The sequence below is a fragment of the Buteo buteo genome, chromosome 21, assembly GCF_964188355.1.
Source record: "Buteo buteo chromosome 21, bButBut1.hap1.1, whole genome shotgun sequence".
Classification (NCBI taxonomy): Eukaryota; Metazoa; Chordata; class Aves; order Accipitriformes; family Accipitridae; genus Buteo; species Buteo buteo.
The window spans coordinates 19,025,427-19,042,796 of NC_134191.1; the positions used below are offsets into that span (position 1 = coordinate 19,025,427).

Below are 17,370 nucleotides of genomic sequence, written 5' to 3' on the forward strand. Positions count from 1 at the left end.
CTCCATTCGTTCAAGTGTTCAGGATTTGATGCATGACCAGCATCCCCAGCCACTGTCATCTTCTCAAATCCAGGCACGTACCCAGGAAACTTCAGTTTCACTAACTCAAAGCTCCTGTTTCTCAGAATTTGATCTTTCTTGTTCTTTGCTTGTGTTACTACATGTAATTCTTTTGCAAAAGCGTTGTCCTAAACATAGCGCTCTGGGGATTGGCAATCTACTTCCTTCGAAGAAGAGCGAGCATGACAAGCTTGCACAAACATACCTGGTGGGGGACTGAGATGCAAGCCATTCTTCAGACTCCACTGCACAGGGAAAATACCAGCACTGTTGACGTGACAAATGTAAGACTGGCTGGTTGTACTGTCTGGTCTCAAGTCATCAAATTGTATCATGAAATATTTTTCGTTGTATACCTGTAGTTAGCCAAAAGAGAACCGTGTGGTCTTGTAAGTAGCACATACTGATCTAACTGCTCCCTCTCACCCATTTTGATAACTATTAAACAGCAACACTGCACAATGAGAACCCTTTACCTTGAAATACTGTGAGGGTTAAAAAAAAAAAAAAAGAATTAAAAGAGAATTTATGGATTCATAAACCAGCAGACTCCTCTGCATTATCTGGAAATTTAACAAAAATTAATAATAATAATAATAATAAAAGGTAATGTATGAACACTTAAAAAATAAGTTGATCAAGTGCTATATGAAATTTTCTTATGAAAAAAATGCAGAGAAATTAAGAGTTTGTGGTCTTACTACCATTCTGTAATAACTGCTTATTTCAACAAGGCTGAACTGTGTCCGGGGATGGACTGTCACAAGCAAAACCTGAAGTAACTAGGAGCAGTACATGAAAATGTCAAGAAAAGTAAAAGATTTTGCTTTGATTGGAACTGGTTGCACCTTTTAGTAATAAGCGAGCATCTTATTTGAAGAAACTCTATGTGTATTGGGTTTGTGTGGCAAGGTTTTGGTAGTGGGGGGGTTACAGGGATGGCTTCTGTGAGAAGCTGCTGGAAGCTTCCCCAATGTCCGACAGAGCCAATACCAGCCGGCTCTAAGACGGACCCGCCACCGGCCAAGGCCAAGCCTATCAGCAACAGTGGTAGCACCTCTGGGATAACATATTTAAGAAGGAAAAAAAGTTGCAGGGCGCACAGAAATGGCAGCTGGAGAGAGGAGTGAGAACATGTGAGAGAAACAACCCTGCAGACACCAAGGGCAGTGAGGAAGGAGGGGGAGGAGATGCTCCAGGCGCCAGAGCAGAGATTCCCCTGCAGCCCGTGGGGAAGATCACGGTGAGGCAGGCTGTCCCCCTGCAGCCCAGGGAGGTCCACACTGGAGCAGATCTCCGCCTGCAGCCTGTGGAGGACCCCACGCCAGAGCAGGTGGATGCCCAAAGGAGGCTGTGACCCCAAGGGAAGCCCACGCTGGAGCAGGCTCCTGGCAGGACCTGTGTATCTGTAGAGAGAGGAGCCCACGTTGGAGCAGGTTTTCTGGCAGGACTTGTGACCCCGTGGGGGACCCACGCTGGAGCAGTGTGCTCCTGAGGGACTGCACACTGTGGAAGGGACCCATACTGGAGCAGTTCGTGAAGAACTGCAGCCCGTGGGAAGGACCCACGTTGCAGAAGTTTGTGGAGGACTGTCTCCCGCAGGAGGGACCCCATGCTGGAGCAGGGGAAGAGTGTGAGGAGTCCTGCCCCTGAAGAGGATGATGTGGCAGAGACAACATGTGATGAACTGACTGTAACCCCCATTCCCCATCCTCCTGTGCCGCTGCGGGGATAGGTAGAGAATTCTGGAGTGAAGCTGTGCCCAGGAAGAAGGGAGCGGTGGGGGGAAGGTGTTTTGAGATTTCGTTTTATTTCTCATTACCCTACTCTCGTTGATTGGTAATAAATTAAGTTCATTTTCCCCAAGTTGAGTCTGTTTTGCCCTGGACGGTAACTGAGGAGTGATCGCTCCCTGTCCTTATCTTGACCCACGAGCCCTTTGTTATATTTTCTCTCCCCTGTCCAGCTGAGGTGGGGGGAGTGATAGAATGGCTTTGGTGGGCACCTGGCGTCCAGCCACTGTTAACCCACCACAGTATGTTAAGAGTTTAAAAGAGAGACCACCAAAATGTAAGATACTATATTGAGAGACTATCTGTCCTAAAGAAAAAGCAACAGTTCCTGGAAAATACACAAAAAAAGATTTTAAAATATGTCCTGGTTTTACGTTGTACAGCAAGACTTTGGTTTACTACATCAAAGCAGGTCTCTTGAGAACCTTTCACCTGCTTACTAACACCAGAAGACAGAAGTTGCTCAAAACCTGATTATGTTGGAGAGTTTTCATTTCAACTTTTAAACCCATGTGTGGGCCCTTGTTTGAAAATCAGGCCACCTAAACGTCAGAGCTTGTACGTAATAATGACATAACCTTTGCAAAAAAAAAACCCCAAATCTATCTTCAGGTGGATACTCAGATTATAAGGGATTATATCTAATTTTAAAAATCTGGGTTTGACAATTTTAGCCATTTGATCTTTTGAGCTTGTATCCTCATGGAACTTTTCCCCTCCATTCAAATCCAATGGCTTCACCATAAGCAGTTAAGATTCTTTTTCACAGCAACTTGTCCCCTAAGAGAGACATACAAAATACTTAATGTGAAAACTAGTTCAAGGTTTTAAGATAATCCATTAACAAGAATTTCCTGAGCATTTAAGAATAGAAGTAGCAATAGAATTGAATCTTAGCAGGACAAGTTAAAGAACACTGGTACCTTGAGAACTGTAGCGGGAGAGATTACAAAAGGAGCCATTGGGTCCACAGCTTCTAACTTCATGCCTTCAGAGAACGAATGCACTCCAATCACAGGTTTATCCTGAAAAATATGTATCAGTGTGATTACCTGCCTTTCTCCATCAAAAAAAGATGTACCTTACATAATTCAAGTGAAGAGGATAACTTTGAGTTTTTATTGGTTCATGCTAAGAAATGAACTTGTCAGAGTCCCAGCAACCTCTCTATAATGAAGAGAAAAGGCCAACTACGCTGTCTGAGACTGACAGTTTTCTATAAGTTTTAAGAAATTGAGTCCCCAAGACTTCCTCCTCTGACATTCTCCACACAGAAGCAAGATTTCACACTACAGGGTGGTCTGGTAAGTCAATAGAAATGGTTTTTTCTCCCCTAACCTTTAGCACTCATCATGAGCTACAATAAAAGAGAACTACAGAAGTCTCCATTTTAACCCTAACAAAAACCTGCAAAACAGGGCTCCTGCTCCAGAATTATATATATCCTGCTCTGTATATGACCCAACACATTCAAGAGCAACAGCACCTCCTCTTCCATTCTGCTTAAGGGTCCAAATGAAGCTGAGAAAAATAAACTAAGAACTCGAAGGACTAAATTTACTTCTCAAAATGTGTCAAGATTTTTTTTAATTTCAATTCATATATATTTAAATTCAGATGCATTAGTAACTTTTACTAACACTCAGTATATAACAGGACATCCTACATACCATGTGTAACTATATCAGGTTACAGATTAGTTGTTACACACATTAAGCTTTTCAATGTACTCACACAATTATAGAGACTGTAGTAACCCTGAACTCCTCTAGAAGGGCAGTAATTCGCAAGACCAGCTGGTGAACAACCAGAGATGCCATTATAAAGCATCAGAACCAGGAATTTTTCCCAGTATGACAACTAATGGCTCACATAATTGTTATGGGTGCGTTGTCTAACTTAGAAGAATTCTATAATAGTATGATTGTTTTTTATTATTCTTACTTTTTTAAACTAGAGGGAGAAGGAAAAAAAAATTAAAAACACCCAAAAACCCAAAGAAAACGAAACAGTGAAAGGATTTTGAGCAACAATGACTGACTTCCCTGAATCACTTTTAGGAATATAGCATTTTCATGACATCATCCACAGCATTAAACTACACATATTGTGCCTTTACTTTAAAGAGATCTGTAGGAACTGATGACTCCTCTTCCTCCACTTTCACCTTCTTGAGGATCTCTTGCCAATCTGCTTCACTCTTCAAGGACCTAATGGCTTGAGTTAAAAAAAAAAATAGGAAAACAGTGACTGAAGTCATTCCTCCTTCTTTTTACCTTCAGAACACACAGCAATGAAGCCAAATGTTTGATTTGTGCTCCTCCAACCGCTAAATTCCTATCCGTGCAAATACTTTCCTTCTTAAAAATTGTTTTCTTCAACATTTGGATGTGTTACAAAAAGTGACTTCAGTCAAGCAACACTGTATCACCCATATGCTGCCTAGTCTAGTTTTTCCTGAGAAAACAGATCACATCAACACAGAGGAAAACTTCTGGAGAAACGTATGACCAGAAAACAAATCCCCAGCTGGATAATGCTAGCTTGTTTTATGCTTAAGCAAGCAGAAAGTTCAAGAAATGTTCCACACCTCTGTCCCAGCTGCTAAGTTACTCTTTTAGCATCTGTAATTGCAGATCATACACCTCTGATAGAAAAGGAACTACTTGTACTAGTGCCATCGCGCACAAAGGATCCCTGTGAATATATCAAAGGTCTTATGTAGACATAAAAAGGAAAGAAATCCAGTAGCTGACTAATATTTTTAAAAGACATTATTCACTTAAATAGTGCTGTGGAATCCACCCATCTAGTTTCTGTAAGCAATTTGGTGTCTCCCTTTTCACAACTGTGATTTCAGCAGAGATTGGTCAAGAACTAGGAAAGGCAGTATGCTCAGTCTTTTCAACAGAAATTGGTTTGGTTTCCTCAGCACAATTTCTTGTTGCCGTAAGGGGAAAACATTAAAAAAAAAACACAACAAAAACAACTGTTCTAAACAAACTGCACTTCTGCAACTAATAGCACAGACTGTGCCAGAACCTTTGATGTACACCTGCCTTTGTAGAAAGACTTTAGTGTAAACGCTCAACATTTTCCAGTTTTATCCCAAGGCTTCCCCTCATCAGGAAACATGTTACATCACTGCTCAGCTCATAAGCAACCCATTTGTCTTTCAGCCATTTTATGGCCCACTTCTTTGATGACCCACACTGACATGCACATGCCTGGGAAACATGGTCATCTGTCCCACCCTCTGCCTCCACTTCCATGCACTCGTTCCCTGAGAACCCATTTTTAAGGACATTTTCATATCCACATAATACCTCTTTAGACAGTGCCTTAACTAGCCCAGTGGTCTTGGAGTCACAACGGCAAAAGCTCCTGTTGAGCAGTACTTCAAAACCAGATGACTTTATCCCCACCAGGAATACAAACCTACCAAAAATAACTATGAAGGCAATCCCTTCCTCAGTTCCTCCCTTTCCACAAACAGGTAGAAAGTTTTGACAGGCAAAACCATTTTAGCAACTTATTTGAATGAGTGAAAAGTCTTGTAGGACTATTTACTGGTGTTTTCACTTACATTTTACTAGGTAATATTTGTCAGATGACACACTGATTATGTGACCACCATATGCATCCAGAAGGCAGTTTTAGAACACTAAAGCAGCAGCAGTATTCTCTAGCCTCTGACCACCATATAAGTTTTGAAGTACCTGAAGGTGGTTGCAGGCTATATCCATGTTGAGCTGCCCACCCCACTTGATGAAGGAAAGGATCCAAGTAGAATAGCCATTGGTCAAATTTGTCAGAATCCTCCAGCCCTTCGTATCGCAATTTAAGTCTCCCACCAACATTTTCTACCACGTTGACTATCCATGCTTCCAGGGAATCCCGGATGTTTTGCAGTTCTAATCGGGACCCTGGTGCAATGAGATCCAATGGATTTTTCCCTCTGTGAAGCTACAAAAAGAACACAAATTATTCTGTACAACAGAACAAAACAAATCCTGTAATTCCACTTCTTTATAAACATTCTTTTTGCATAAATAAAGTATGAATACAGAAGTAAAGAAATACAGGTCCCTTACTAACACAAAACAACAGAAATGACAATGTTTAGAATCGCTGGTGCTGCGCTGGTGAGCTTCTGCACTGCCTGTAGATACAGTCACAAATTTCACTTAAGTCTTCCTCATCATTTTCAGAAGCATTATGACTTATATACTCAAGGTTTGAAGGAAACATGAATAATCTCTTTCTAAAACTGAGTCATCTAGCATACAAACATGACTAGACAGAAAACATACAAAGATAAAAATGTTAGTTGTCAAGAAGATGTTGGCAGCATTTTCCAAAAAAATTATCTTCTGTACTTTACAACCAGACACTGATACAAGGTGTAAATACTGTCTTAAGTGCAGAGGAGGGGATACAAATTTGGTTCTTCACTAGCAAAGATGCAAGTGAAACAATAACCTGCCCATTAGTTAAAAAAAAAAGTGAAAGAAGAAGTCAACTCAGAAAGGAGACAACATGAAAGCTAGATAAATAAAGGATTATTCCCTTAGAGCTGTATGAAGGAGGAGCAGAACAGGAGGAAGACTGAAACCTAAGGGAGTTTGAAAAAGGTCTTTCTTTTGATAGAATTAATGAACAGCCCAAACCTGCAGTGACAGATATGTTTCAGGACAACACTTATCAAAATTAAATATTGTAAATAGGAAACACTAGAGAGTGGAACTTTAAGGTCAGCAGCATATTACAATGCTCTCTAAACTTAAAAAAGGGAATTGAACTGACAATCTGAATAGGGATTTCCTTAATGACAAAGGGGAAAATCAAGACAAAACCCAAGATGCAGCACATCGCAGCACTTACCCCCTCCAGCAGGTTAGCAGGAGCACTGCATGCTCCTTTCAGCACCCGCTGAAGGAATTCCTCCTGGTCAGGTATCTTGTCCTTGATACCTAAGTGAAAAGTGAAGAAAGACTGTGATTCTTCCTGTCAGTTAAATATTATTCAGGTGACAAGATGTTACTATGCTCTTGTGCTGCCTAATTGACAAGAATCTGCCACATACTCACCAGTAACACCTTAAAAGAAGAAAAAAACCAACAAAATCTTCAAAGGAAATGACAAAGCAGTAGAATTTGGTGGGCGATGATTAAGACAACCACAAGTCTCTGTAAAAATAAGTCTAGTTCTGAAATTAAGCTAACTCCTCTCTGGTGAAAAAGCAATCTCCTACTGTAAGTCATGGCATTTCAGAAAAACACGGCAGACAACCTCAACTTGTCATCACAGCAACACCCCCTGCGCATAACAGCAATTATGAAGACTACCTGCCAGGCTTACAAAGGACAAAAGCATACTTCTGTATGTACTCCCCACTTCTGCATATAGAGCCAATACCTTCAGGCACTTTGAGAATCTTCTTGTTCTGCTCACACCAGCCAATTGGGTGTAAATCAGCTGTCATGATATCACACCAAAAGTCAGCCTTGCGGTCTTCCCCGTAACCATCGTAGCGCAACAGGAGCAGCTGCCCACAGGTAGTAATGATGGTGGCTACCCAGTAGGTGTTTTGGTCAGACTTGACAGCAACTTCTAGCTTCATACCAGGGGCAAAACCATTCTGCAAACTTGTATCCACCTGAAGAGGAAGAAGATCATCACATTTGAGCATCTCTCAGATACTTTGTGGAACCACAGAGGGAACAATTTGGACATGTTCATTAGCAGAAAACCTCAAGCCAAATGCCATCCAGTCTCTTCAGTGAAACAACTTCATCATGTTATGTGAACCAGATTGGAGTGTACATGGAATCATCACTCATGAAATCTCCTTTGCATTTCATAGTATCTTTTCAACCTTAAATCAATATCTTGCAATTCATCTTCCTGCCCTGCACAATACCTCACCCATCACTGAAAAGCTTTCCAACTCAAGCTGCGCTGCCAAGCTAGGCAAAACTAAAGGTCAAACTCAGCAACACAACTCAGACTTTTTGTGTTAAACTATGTCTTTCAACCTCTTTGGACAAAGAGCCTGTTTAAAGCACATACACATGCTGTAGGTAACAGTATCAGTGTCTCTTCCACCATGCTCACTTAAGAAGTCACAAATCTGCACAAATTGCAGAATAAGGATTTTTAATGTCTCTACGCAAGAACCCAAATAATTCTGTATGTAGCATTGTTATATAAATTGCATAGAACATAAACACTATGTGTTCTTCAGTGAACTCTAGCTTTGACAACAATAAAGCACCAAATACTGTGTGCGTGTGTGCGCGCACGCAGGTCAGGAATCTGACTGCACAGTATTCAGATACTGAAACATGAACTTAAAAAGAGAAGGCAAAACATTAAGTTTCTTGTATCCCAAACTTCCCCCAGCTCAAACATTCCTGAAAGAGCAGAAGGACCCTGTTCTGCTCTCACTACAGTATGTTTCTGAGCTACGCTTAATTCCATGGCCTCAGTCTTAAAAATCTAACATGTCAATCCCCTGTTCTCAGCTGAATGTAACCAGTGTCTTCCTTCTTAAGTGGTCCCAAGTTCCATTTCCTCTTTGACTCAACTGCAAAAAAAGGCTTTCAGTATGATGCAGATGCAGTAGATATTTTCTGGGTTATTTATTACCAGTTCTGCACTGACGGTTCAGTAACTGGCATAGCTATTATAGTCTCATCAGCCAGCACATACTGGTTTGCTAAAAATAAAACTAAGAGAACCACATTAGAAAGAAAAGCATATGCCTCTGTTAACTGCTCACATACTTTAGGTTAATAGCCTTCACTTTGAGAAACCCCTTCTTAAAAACAAAATCAGCAGGACCCAATACCTGCAGGAATTTTGAATTGGTATTACAGAGGTCATCTCTTCAAAAAGATAGTTGTCTTGCTGAAGAGATATTAAGAAAGACTTCATATTCTGATTCCTGAGAGAAAAGCCATGAGCTCGACACAAAGTCTGAGGAACTGGGAAATCTGTGCAGCTGATTTCTGATACCTGAACTTTCAGCAAAGCCTCACGGCAGAGAGAGCTGCATTCAACGAAACCAACAGCAACAGATGGAGCTTTCCCTGAAGTCAGGTGCATTTTTCTAACACTGTCATTTATGTTCCCCGGTGGATACAGCAGAGACCAAGAAGTTAGCCCCCTCTCCTGGCAGCTGGGCAAGACGACACCACTAAGTGGTTTAAAGCACAAAACTTGTTTCTTTAGGCTGGCTCACTGAGCACACTAGCTAGCAGAAGATGCTGTGGAGGCTCCGGGAGTATTTTCTTTGGAGCAGTGGGTCTGAGAGTGCAGCTTCCTGCTGCACATATGGCAAGCTGAGATGGCCACGAGAGGTTCGTGACAGCACTGCTTAAGCAGCTCCAACTCCCAGGCCCTCCTTCCCATCGAGCACTATCCTCCCACTTTGTGCCAGGTCACAGGTCAGACCTCAGGATCCGATTTGGCTCCGAAGGAGATAATGATAATGAACAGGCAAAAAGCATTAGGAGCATGCAAGAACACACAGCAAATACATGTGTTCAGATGATGCTGAACACTAACTTAATTTTTAATATGTATTTACACACACATATAAGTTGCAGAAAGGAATTAAAAAAGAGCATTCAACATTTCTAGGGAATGTGTATTTAGACGTAGGGGGGAGGATGACAACACTGGCATCCAGTGCAACTCCAGGTTTTGGTAAGCTCTTTTTCCTGCTAGATTGTAGGCAGAACAGTCACTTTGATCTCAATATTGTTTAATTTTTAAAATGCAAACAAATTAAACATTAGAACACGCTTAATTTGAAGAAGTAGCTTACATTTTCCAACGCATCTTGCTCATAGCAAGAGCAAAACTTTCAGAATTACTAAAAGCATACAAATATGAAAAAGTCCTCTTTCCCACCAGCAAGTCTAGTTCTTTGCTAACACAGGCTGCGTAATCATGCATTACATTTTCTTAACCTGATCATGTACTCTCCTACAACATGGGTTAGGTATTTCTCCCCCACCACTCATAATGGGAGCCTGGTCACAGTCTCACCACTCCAATATTTAAAAAGAACCAAACAAAAACATTAAGTTTCCATCTAAAATTTATTTATATTAATTAATTTATTTATACATGTCCATTTGCTCTTGTGCCAATATTATTCTTCAGCTTAGTTTTCTCCTCTCTATTTTTTTGAGAGTACAAAGGTAGTTCCCTCTTAGCTCTCCTGATGGTAGAGCTTGGTCAAGCAACTAGCACTGCACAGATTCCAGCTGGAGGGACCACCAGTTGCTAGCACAGAGACATCAGTGCCTGTAGGCTCTCTCACCTGATGTATCTTGGAATCGCACTAACATTTTTTTAGTGCTTCGTAACACAGACAGGCTGTCACAGAAACACTGAGGTTCTCCTCCTCTACCTTTTCCAAACCAATGCCTTCTAATGGACAGCAGAAATCCTGAGCATGTGACCTTGCACTACTGAATTCCTATTAACAGCAAGATCTAGGTGATGCGACGCTGCTGTAATGTGCTCCTCTCTGCTTGTCAATTCAGGGTCAGCATTAACTTTCCAAAATTTGATGCCTAGCTTATCATACAGAGAACATCAAAATCGGCCTCCAGACAGACTCTAAGGGAACTCAGCTAGCAAACGCCTGGTGGCCCCCTTCTGAACACGCAGGCATCTATTTTCACGCTCACTCATGACCCCCTGCGCAGCGCCCCGGCCAGCCCCCCGGGCCGGGTGCGGAGCGGGGCCGGCGCGGCTCCCCCGGCCCGGCTCCCCCGGCCCGGCTCCCCCGGCCCGGCTCCCCCGGCCCGGCTCCCCCGCGGCGCTGCCCACAAGAGGGCACCCGATGCAGCAGGAAAGGACCGGCCGAGGCGGCCGGGCTTCGCCCACGCCTGCTCACTAAAGCACTCTCCACGACGATGTCACTTGCACCAGCAAAACCGCACCGTGCTCTACACGCGCGGAGAGTAATAACAATACAGACCATGGATTTTGGTTTAAAACTAACTGCGTTTTTACTGACCGCGGCCACAGCGATCAGACCTCTCGTTTGACACAGCTGAGCTGGCCAAGAGTTCAGTGCAGGAGTAACAAAGTCATTCAAAGTGTGTCTCCTGCTGATTAACAAAATATAGCTGCAGCGTTAATTCACTTGGCCACCACTGTAAGGCTGGCATTACAATTAGTTTGTATAATGTCCAAGCTATGATAGCAAGTTTCTTTAACAGAGACCAAGCAAGGTAAACCACACCGGAGGACCAGACAGACCACTCCTTGCACTACTGCAAAATGCCGCTGCTCCAATTCCATGCTTCTCCCTCAATGTGGGCTGCATGGAGGCCACCGCTCTGAGTAAGCTTGCTCTTGCTAGAGCCTTAGTACACTGAGCAAAAACAAAGCAAGCACAGGCCTCTCCCCTTCTGAAATGAGATACCTGAATGCTTATTTTGAACAAAAAGCTTACAATTACATCCCAGTGTATGGAAGAGCCTCTGTGAAGTCCACATTTACTGTGCATCTTTACTGCTAACACAACTGCCACATTTTAATAGATCTTTAATGTTTTGCACTTCTGCACGTTACCTTTGGACTCAAAATGCTTTCTGATCCTTCCCGAACAGACCTCAGTTTGTTTTCCTTCTGATGCAAGTCTCCTGTACTGAAAGTGGTGATACCAGACCCGAAAACCTGAGCACCACGGAGTGCTTTCCAAGCAATGTGCCACACACAAGTCACTACCCTCACTGCCATGGCACAAGTCCCACAGCCAGTCTTTGAAAGACTGCAAAACAGTAACTTTAATAGAGCTGGATAAGAATACAGGCTGGCAGTCTGGAAGGTGTTTCAATTGTTGGAAGAGATCCAAGAGGTTTGGAAACCAGCTCTATGCTGTTCACCTTCACTGACAACCCAGTACAAGAAGGCAGACTTCACATTCAGATCTCACCCAACAGGACAGTGCATGATTTTTCCAACAAACATTTGATTAAAGATATCTAAGGGCAAAGACAAGGGCTTATCAAGACTTCATACTATCCATTAAGCCCATGATCAAAAATTATCCTAATCAGTTTTCTAACTACTCCAGTCAAGTGTTTGGCAGAGCTATTATTTTCTCCTTGGCCTCCTTGAAAGCCACCATTAAAACCTTCTTTGAGAGCACATATGATTTCTGCTGTTCAAGAACTATGCCACCAACTCTCTAAAGCTAGCTCTTCCATAGCAGTTATCCAGTAGCAATCACCAAAAGAAGAAAGAGACTGGCCAGTTTGGCCTTCATGAGAAAAATTAAGCTTAACTTCTGGTGCAGAAAAGACTAGGAGCCCCTTAACTTTCAGCACTTGTGGATGGGATTACCCTGTGCTTCAGACAATGAGGAAGACAAGATAATAATTACGACAGTAATAAAAAGGTGAAATTCCTCATTTCTCTTTAAGAAACATGATTCTAGTTAAGTCTTCCAGATCTGAGAGCATCAACTCATTCAAAGAAACCTTAAACATTCAGTATACAAAAAAAAACTGATGTAGGAGTTGGTAAGTAAACACACACTCCCTTACTCACATGTTTAAAAGATCCATGGGGGGCAGCAGTTGCTCCTGTGTCTTCTAGATACTCATCCCAATTGAATTCCACTTCTTCCACACTGGAACCAGCATCTGGAAGAGAAGACAAACTCCTCCTATTTAGCAACCTGTTGGCGTAAGTTTCAGGCTACTAAGAACTACAGAAAAACCCACTTCAATTCCAAGTGACTGAGGACACAAGTGCGCAGTGAACTTCAGTTACACGTTTCAACACACAGACTTTAAATTGTATCTCGTCTGAAAAATAGTGAGATCCTGAGGATTTTGCTTGAGCAGAAATTGTTTACAATTGGTGAGAGGAGAATATAGGCAGAAGAGTTGTGTATTTGTATCAACAAATATAAGAGACTCAAAACTCTGGGCATACTGGACCTTTGGTGTATTAAATTAAAAGTCATCCAGGAAACAGCAATACCAATAGTAAGAGGTTTGAAAAGAAAGACTAGAAAAAAAACCCTGAAATATGACTCTCCTCAATTTAAAGCTAGATAGTATTTATTTAGATGTTATAAAACACCAAAAGCACAGAGGACGACTCAGGCTAGTCCTAAAGAAAACAGCTCGAGACACAACTGAAATCAAGAACACTCAAATTAGTCACTTAAAAAAACCCAGCTCATAAGGTGTAACAGCTTCTTTAGACCAAGAAAATCTCATTTCTGGATGCATTTAAAACAAAAAATGTGCTAAAACCACTAAAGCCACAGTTCAAAACTCACTTAGGCTGTTAGAGAAGCAAGCAGCTGTAGCGAGCCACACTACAAATTAGTCAGATTTTCTATTATTGTCAAGCCTGTCCCACAGCCCCGATCTCCCCTGCAGTTCTTGGCTCACTTCCCTGCCCCCTTCCTATTCCCACTTTCTCCAACATGTAACCCGCTCCGCTGAAAAGACACCACAACCAACACAGGTTGGACTTCAGGTCCCCTATTTAGTTCAGCATGCAGCAACATTATGTTTTTCCTGCAGGCACAGCGCGGGATGACCAGAGAAGGTCCCACCTCAGGTAAGTGGCATTTTTAACCTCAACACACAAACTACAGCTTCAGGTTCACCAGCAAAATGGGATGGCAGTGACATGACATAAAAGTAAAGCTTTTCATTTCCACTTTTAGACCAATTCTATCAATCTGCATAATAGTTGTCTTTATGAATGAACACGAGAGATTTCCTTCTCTCGGTACAAGGAAACCCAATACCTTGTTTGTATTTGAAAACGGAGAAATCTCTGTGTATCACAACCACGGGGAGAGCGCAGCAAAGATTATAAGACACCAACATTTCTTACACACTCCAACTTTCTTACGACAGGTGGTAACTGTTCCTTCAAGGAGTGGTAGCTTGAGTAGGAAACATTACATGTCCAAAAAAAAAAAAAAGAATGAAGTACTACTGCATGCCCATATCAGACCCATGGACATGCTGACAACCTGCTAAGTATGCTTCACAGCAGTTCTTAGTACTTGAATAGAGAGGGGCAAATATTTGCCCAAAATTCTGAGCTACATTCAATTGTCTAAAAACCGTACAAGTCTTGAGTGTAAAGTAGGTTCATTTTACCTTCAAACTGATTGTTAAGCTTATCTTTGACTTTTCATTGTACTTCTAGGAATTATAATTTCCCAAAATTTAGAAACGTATATTCAATTAGCTTTTGTTTGCTGATGACAGTATCTGTTTTAAAGGCAGCTCTTATGTCTCCCAAACCCGATTTCACTTTGCTATTTTTAAACGACCACAGTTGGTTATATTGGCCCTTCATAAGCCTCAGAGCTCAAAAAATTCAGAGCTTGAATGTCACCATCGCTTTCAGGTGATAATTTATAACTTACTGCAGAAATAGACCTGGAGAAGGGCAGAAGCAAGTAATTTTATTTTTAAAAAATTTTGAGGGAGTAAAGAGGTTAAGGAACACACCACAGCTGTTTGCAAATTAGGGTGGAGTTGATCAAAGCTTTGGCTGCAAGTCATTCTAAGAAAAACATAATTTCATTGCAAAATGTTGTTAAAACAGATTAAGATTTCTTAACTCATTAAAACAGCACTTTAATATAACCATAAAAATGCTTAAGTCTACAGCTGCAGAACCAAAGTGGGAAGAAACATCAGCTTGAACATATCCATAATCAGTCGAAACCAAGAGCAAACGTTGTCTGATTTTTCTCCTGCCTAGAGAAAGCCAGCTCACCCTTTCCCAAAGAAAAGCACCCAGCTGCTAAACAGCAGCAACAACCCCACTTTCATCCAACTCCAAAAGCACTTTGTATGTAAAAAGCACTGCTTGCAATGTCTAATGCATTCCTGCTTGAAGGGAAACATAAAGCAACGTGACTGCTCTGTGCTTTTTAGCAAGTTTGAAAGCCAAGTAGCTCGACCTGGGAATACTACACGGATCTTGAGGCTTTCCAGCCGTGCTCTTTACCAAGCCGCTTGCAGCACCAAGTCTTCAATAACATGTTATCATCAGATAACTGTCTAAGGGGCAGTTAAGCTCCTTAAATGAGGCACAGGTCACTTAACACACTGAAAGGGTCAATTAGTAACTTATGTTGCCACTTAATTGCTGCAAGGAGCTCCTGAGAAAGCCAGTTTGCATGCTGCTCCAGCTACTCTTTTGCCTCTAACGACAGTTAAAACCAGTTCCCAACTGGATCAGAGTTACCACAGGTCCTTTGTCACTCCACTCATCCACGGTCTCTACAGCCTGGATGTTTTCATATCCAAAAGAGCTGTTTCCTTCCAGGTCTGCACTGCGGTGAGAAGGGCTCTGATTGCTTTGTACTGTACAGTGCCCAAATCTCACCAGCACACCCAGATGCTCTCGTGCAACTCATTTTTCACAGAAAAAAAAATATCACAAATTCCTGTCCAACACTCATTGCAAATTTAATACTCCTCCTGCTTTATTTTTGGGAGTTTTGTTGAGTCAGAGGGATTTTTTAAAAAGCTTTTTAAGAAAACACCCAGAACTTTTGCTGTTCCATTCATTCATAAGAGTTCAACTCAGCTTGCATTTACACTTTACTAAGGTTTTACGATTAAATGAGACTAGGTGATTAGCCTTGTACTTCAACCACCAAGCATGCAGAGCTGGGGAGTTCAGGTGCTTTCCTTCCTTTAGGAGGCTGGCACAGCTGAGGACCATGCTTAGCTATAGAATTTAACAGATCTATCTGCTGCTTCTCATACACGGCCCTGCCACAGCATTCCAGGTTATTTAGCGCAGTGCTTACTTAACTGAATCAATGTGGAACATGAAAAGTTCGTTGAATAAAGCTCAAAGCAAAAATGCTGTAGGAGGTTTCATAGTGAGAGCAGTAAATTAGTTTTTTTTAATTGTGTCATGTGGTAGGACTACATAAACCATGAAAAATCTCAGAAATCAAGTATCTATTTTTCAACATCTGAATGCAGAAACACTCTAAGAGTCTGGTGAAGGACCATCTCTCTGGTAAGGCTCATGATAGCTGGAAATCTTTGAGAGTCAGAATGCAGTCGCTTTTCTGGTTTTATTGTCAGGACAGTTGCAGCAGAGCAGGCCGTTTAAATCAAGCCTTTGATCTAGTCCGTTGGTATTTTTTGCAAGACCCTATTGCAAGACCCTCGCAGGTTAGCAGATCCCAGGATATACAGAGGACTAGTTTAATGAAGCTACATTCCTGAGGGGCCATATGTCTGTATTAAATATCCTGATCAGTCTGAGTTCAAACTGCTCAATAAAACCTCAGATATTTACACCAGAAATTCTCACTACTGTGACCAAACTTGCAAATTTGTGTGACAGATAACAAGAAGCAAAATCATATTTAATCCATTTAATCCTAAAGCACAATTTATTAATCTAATAAAATGGGTGTACATATATGCATGTTTCTTTCTCCCCATATTCTTAATTGCTGTAAGTCCTAAATTAATTCAGCTTTCTACTACACTGAGACATATTTTCCTATATATGGTGGGTTGACCCTGGCTGGACACCAAGTGCCCACCAAAGCTACTTTATCACTTCTCCCCTCAGCTAGACAGGGGAGTGAAAATACAACAAAAGGCTCGTGGGTCGAGATAAGGACAGGGAGAGATCACTCAACCAATTACTGTCATGGGCAAAACAGACTTGACTTAGTAGGGAAAATTAACTTAATTTATTGCCAATCAACCCATAGTAGGGTAATGAGAAATAAAACCAAATCCTAAAATACTCCCCCCCCCCGCCCCTTCCCCGGCACAACTTCACTCCCGGATTCTCTACCTATCCCCCCAGCAGCGCAAGGGGACGGGGAATGGGGGTTACGGTTGGTTCATCACACATTGTCTTTGCCGCTCCTTTCTCTTCAGGGGCAGGACTCCTCACACTTTTCCCTTGCTCCAGCGTGGGTCCCTTCCATGGGGTGCAGTCCCTCAGGAGCACACTGCTCCAGAGTGGGTCCCCCATGGGGTCACAAGTCCTGCCAGAAAACCTGCTCCAGCGTGGGCTCCTCTCTCTACAGATCCGCAGGTCCTGCCAGGAGCCTGCTCCAGTGCTGGCTTCCCATGAGGTCACAGCCTCCTTTGGGCACCCACCTGCTCCGGCATGGGGTCCTCCACGGGCTGCAGGCGGAGATCTGCTCCAGTGTGGACCTCCCTGGGCTGCAGGGGGACAACCTGCCTCACCGTGGTCTTCCCCACGGGCTGCAGGGGAATCTCTGCTCCGGCGCCTGGAGCATCTCCTCCCCCTCCTTCTTCACTGACCTTGGTGTCTGCAGGGTTGTTTCTCTCACATGTTCTCACTCCTCTCTCTGGCTGCAGTTTCTGTGCCCCAGCAACTTTTTTTCCTTCTTAAATATGTTATCCCAGAGGTGCTACCACTGTTGCTGATAGACTTGGCCTTGGCCAGCGGTGGGTCTGTCTTGGAGCCAGCTGGCATTGGCTCTTGG

At 42.4% G+C, this 17,370-nt stretch overlaps 1 protein-coding gene across 4 annotated transcripts in view; it reads right to left on the bottom strand.

Annotated features, from left to right (window-relative positions):
• Positions 1-17,370, bottom strand: part of SFMBT1 (Scm like with four mbt domains 1) — an 85,179-nt gene that overhangs the window by 21,265 nt on the left and 46,544 nt on the right. For all 4 annotated transcript variants that reach the window (XM_075053271.1, XM_075053268.1, XM_075053270.1 and 1 more), the window contains 7 exons: positions 12,435-12,529; positions 7,272-7,512; positions 6,738-6,826; positions 5,573-5,819; positions 3,973-4,070; positions 2,777-2,878; positions 266-416 (listed from right to left, as the gene is read on the bottom strand). In XM_075053271.1, the coding sequence (XP_074909372.1) occupies positions 266-416; positions 2,777-2,878; positions 3,973-4,070; positions 5,573-5,819; positions 6,738-6,826; positions 7,272-7,512; positions 12,435-12,529 (1,023 nt within the window). The remainder of the gene's footprint in view (positions 1-265; positions 417-2,776; positions 2,879-3,972; positions 4,071-5,572; positions 5,820-6,737; positions 6,827-7,271; positions 7,513-12,434; positions 12,530-17,370) is intronic.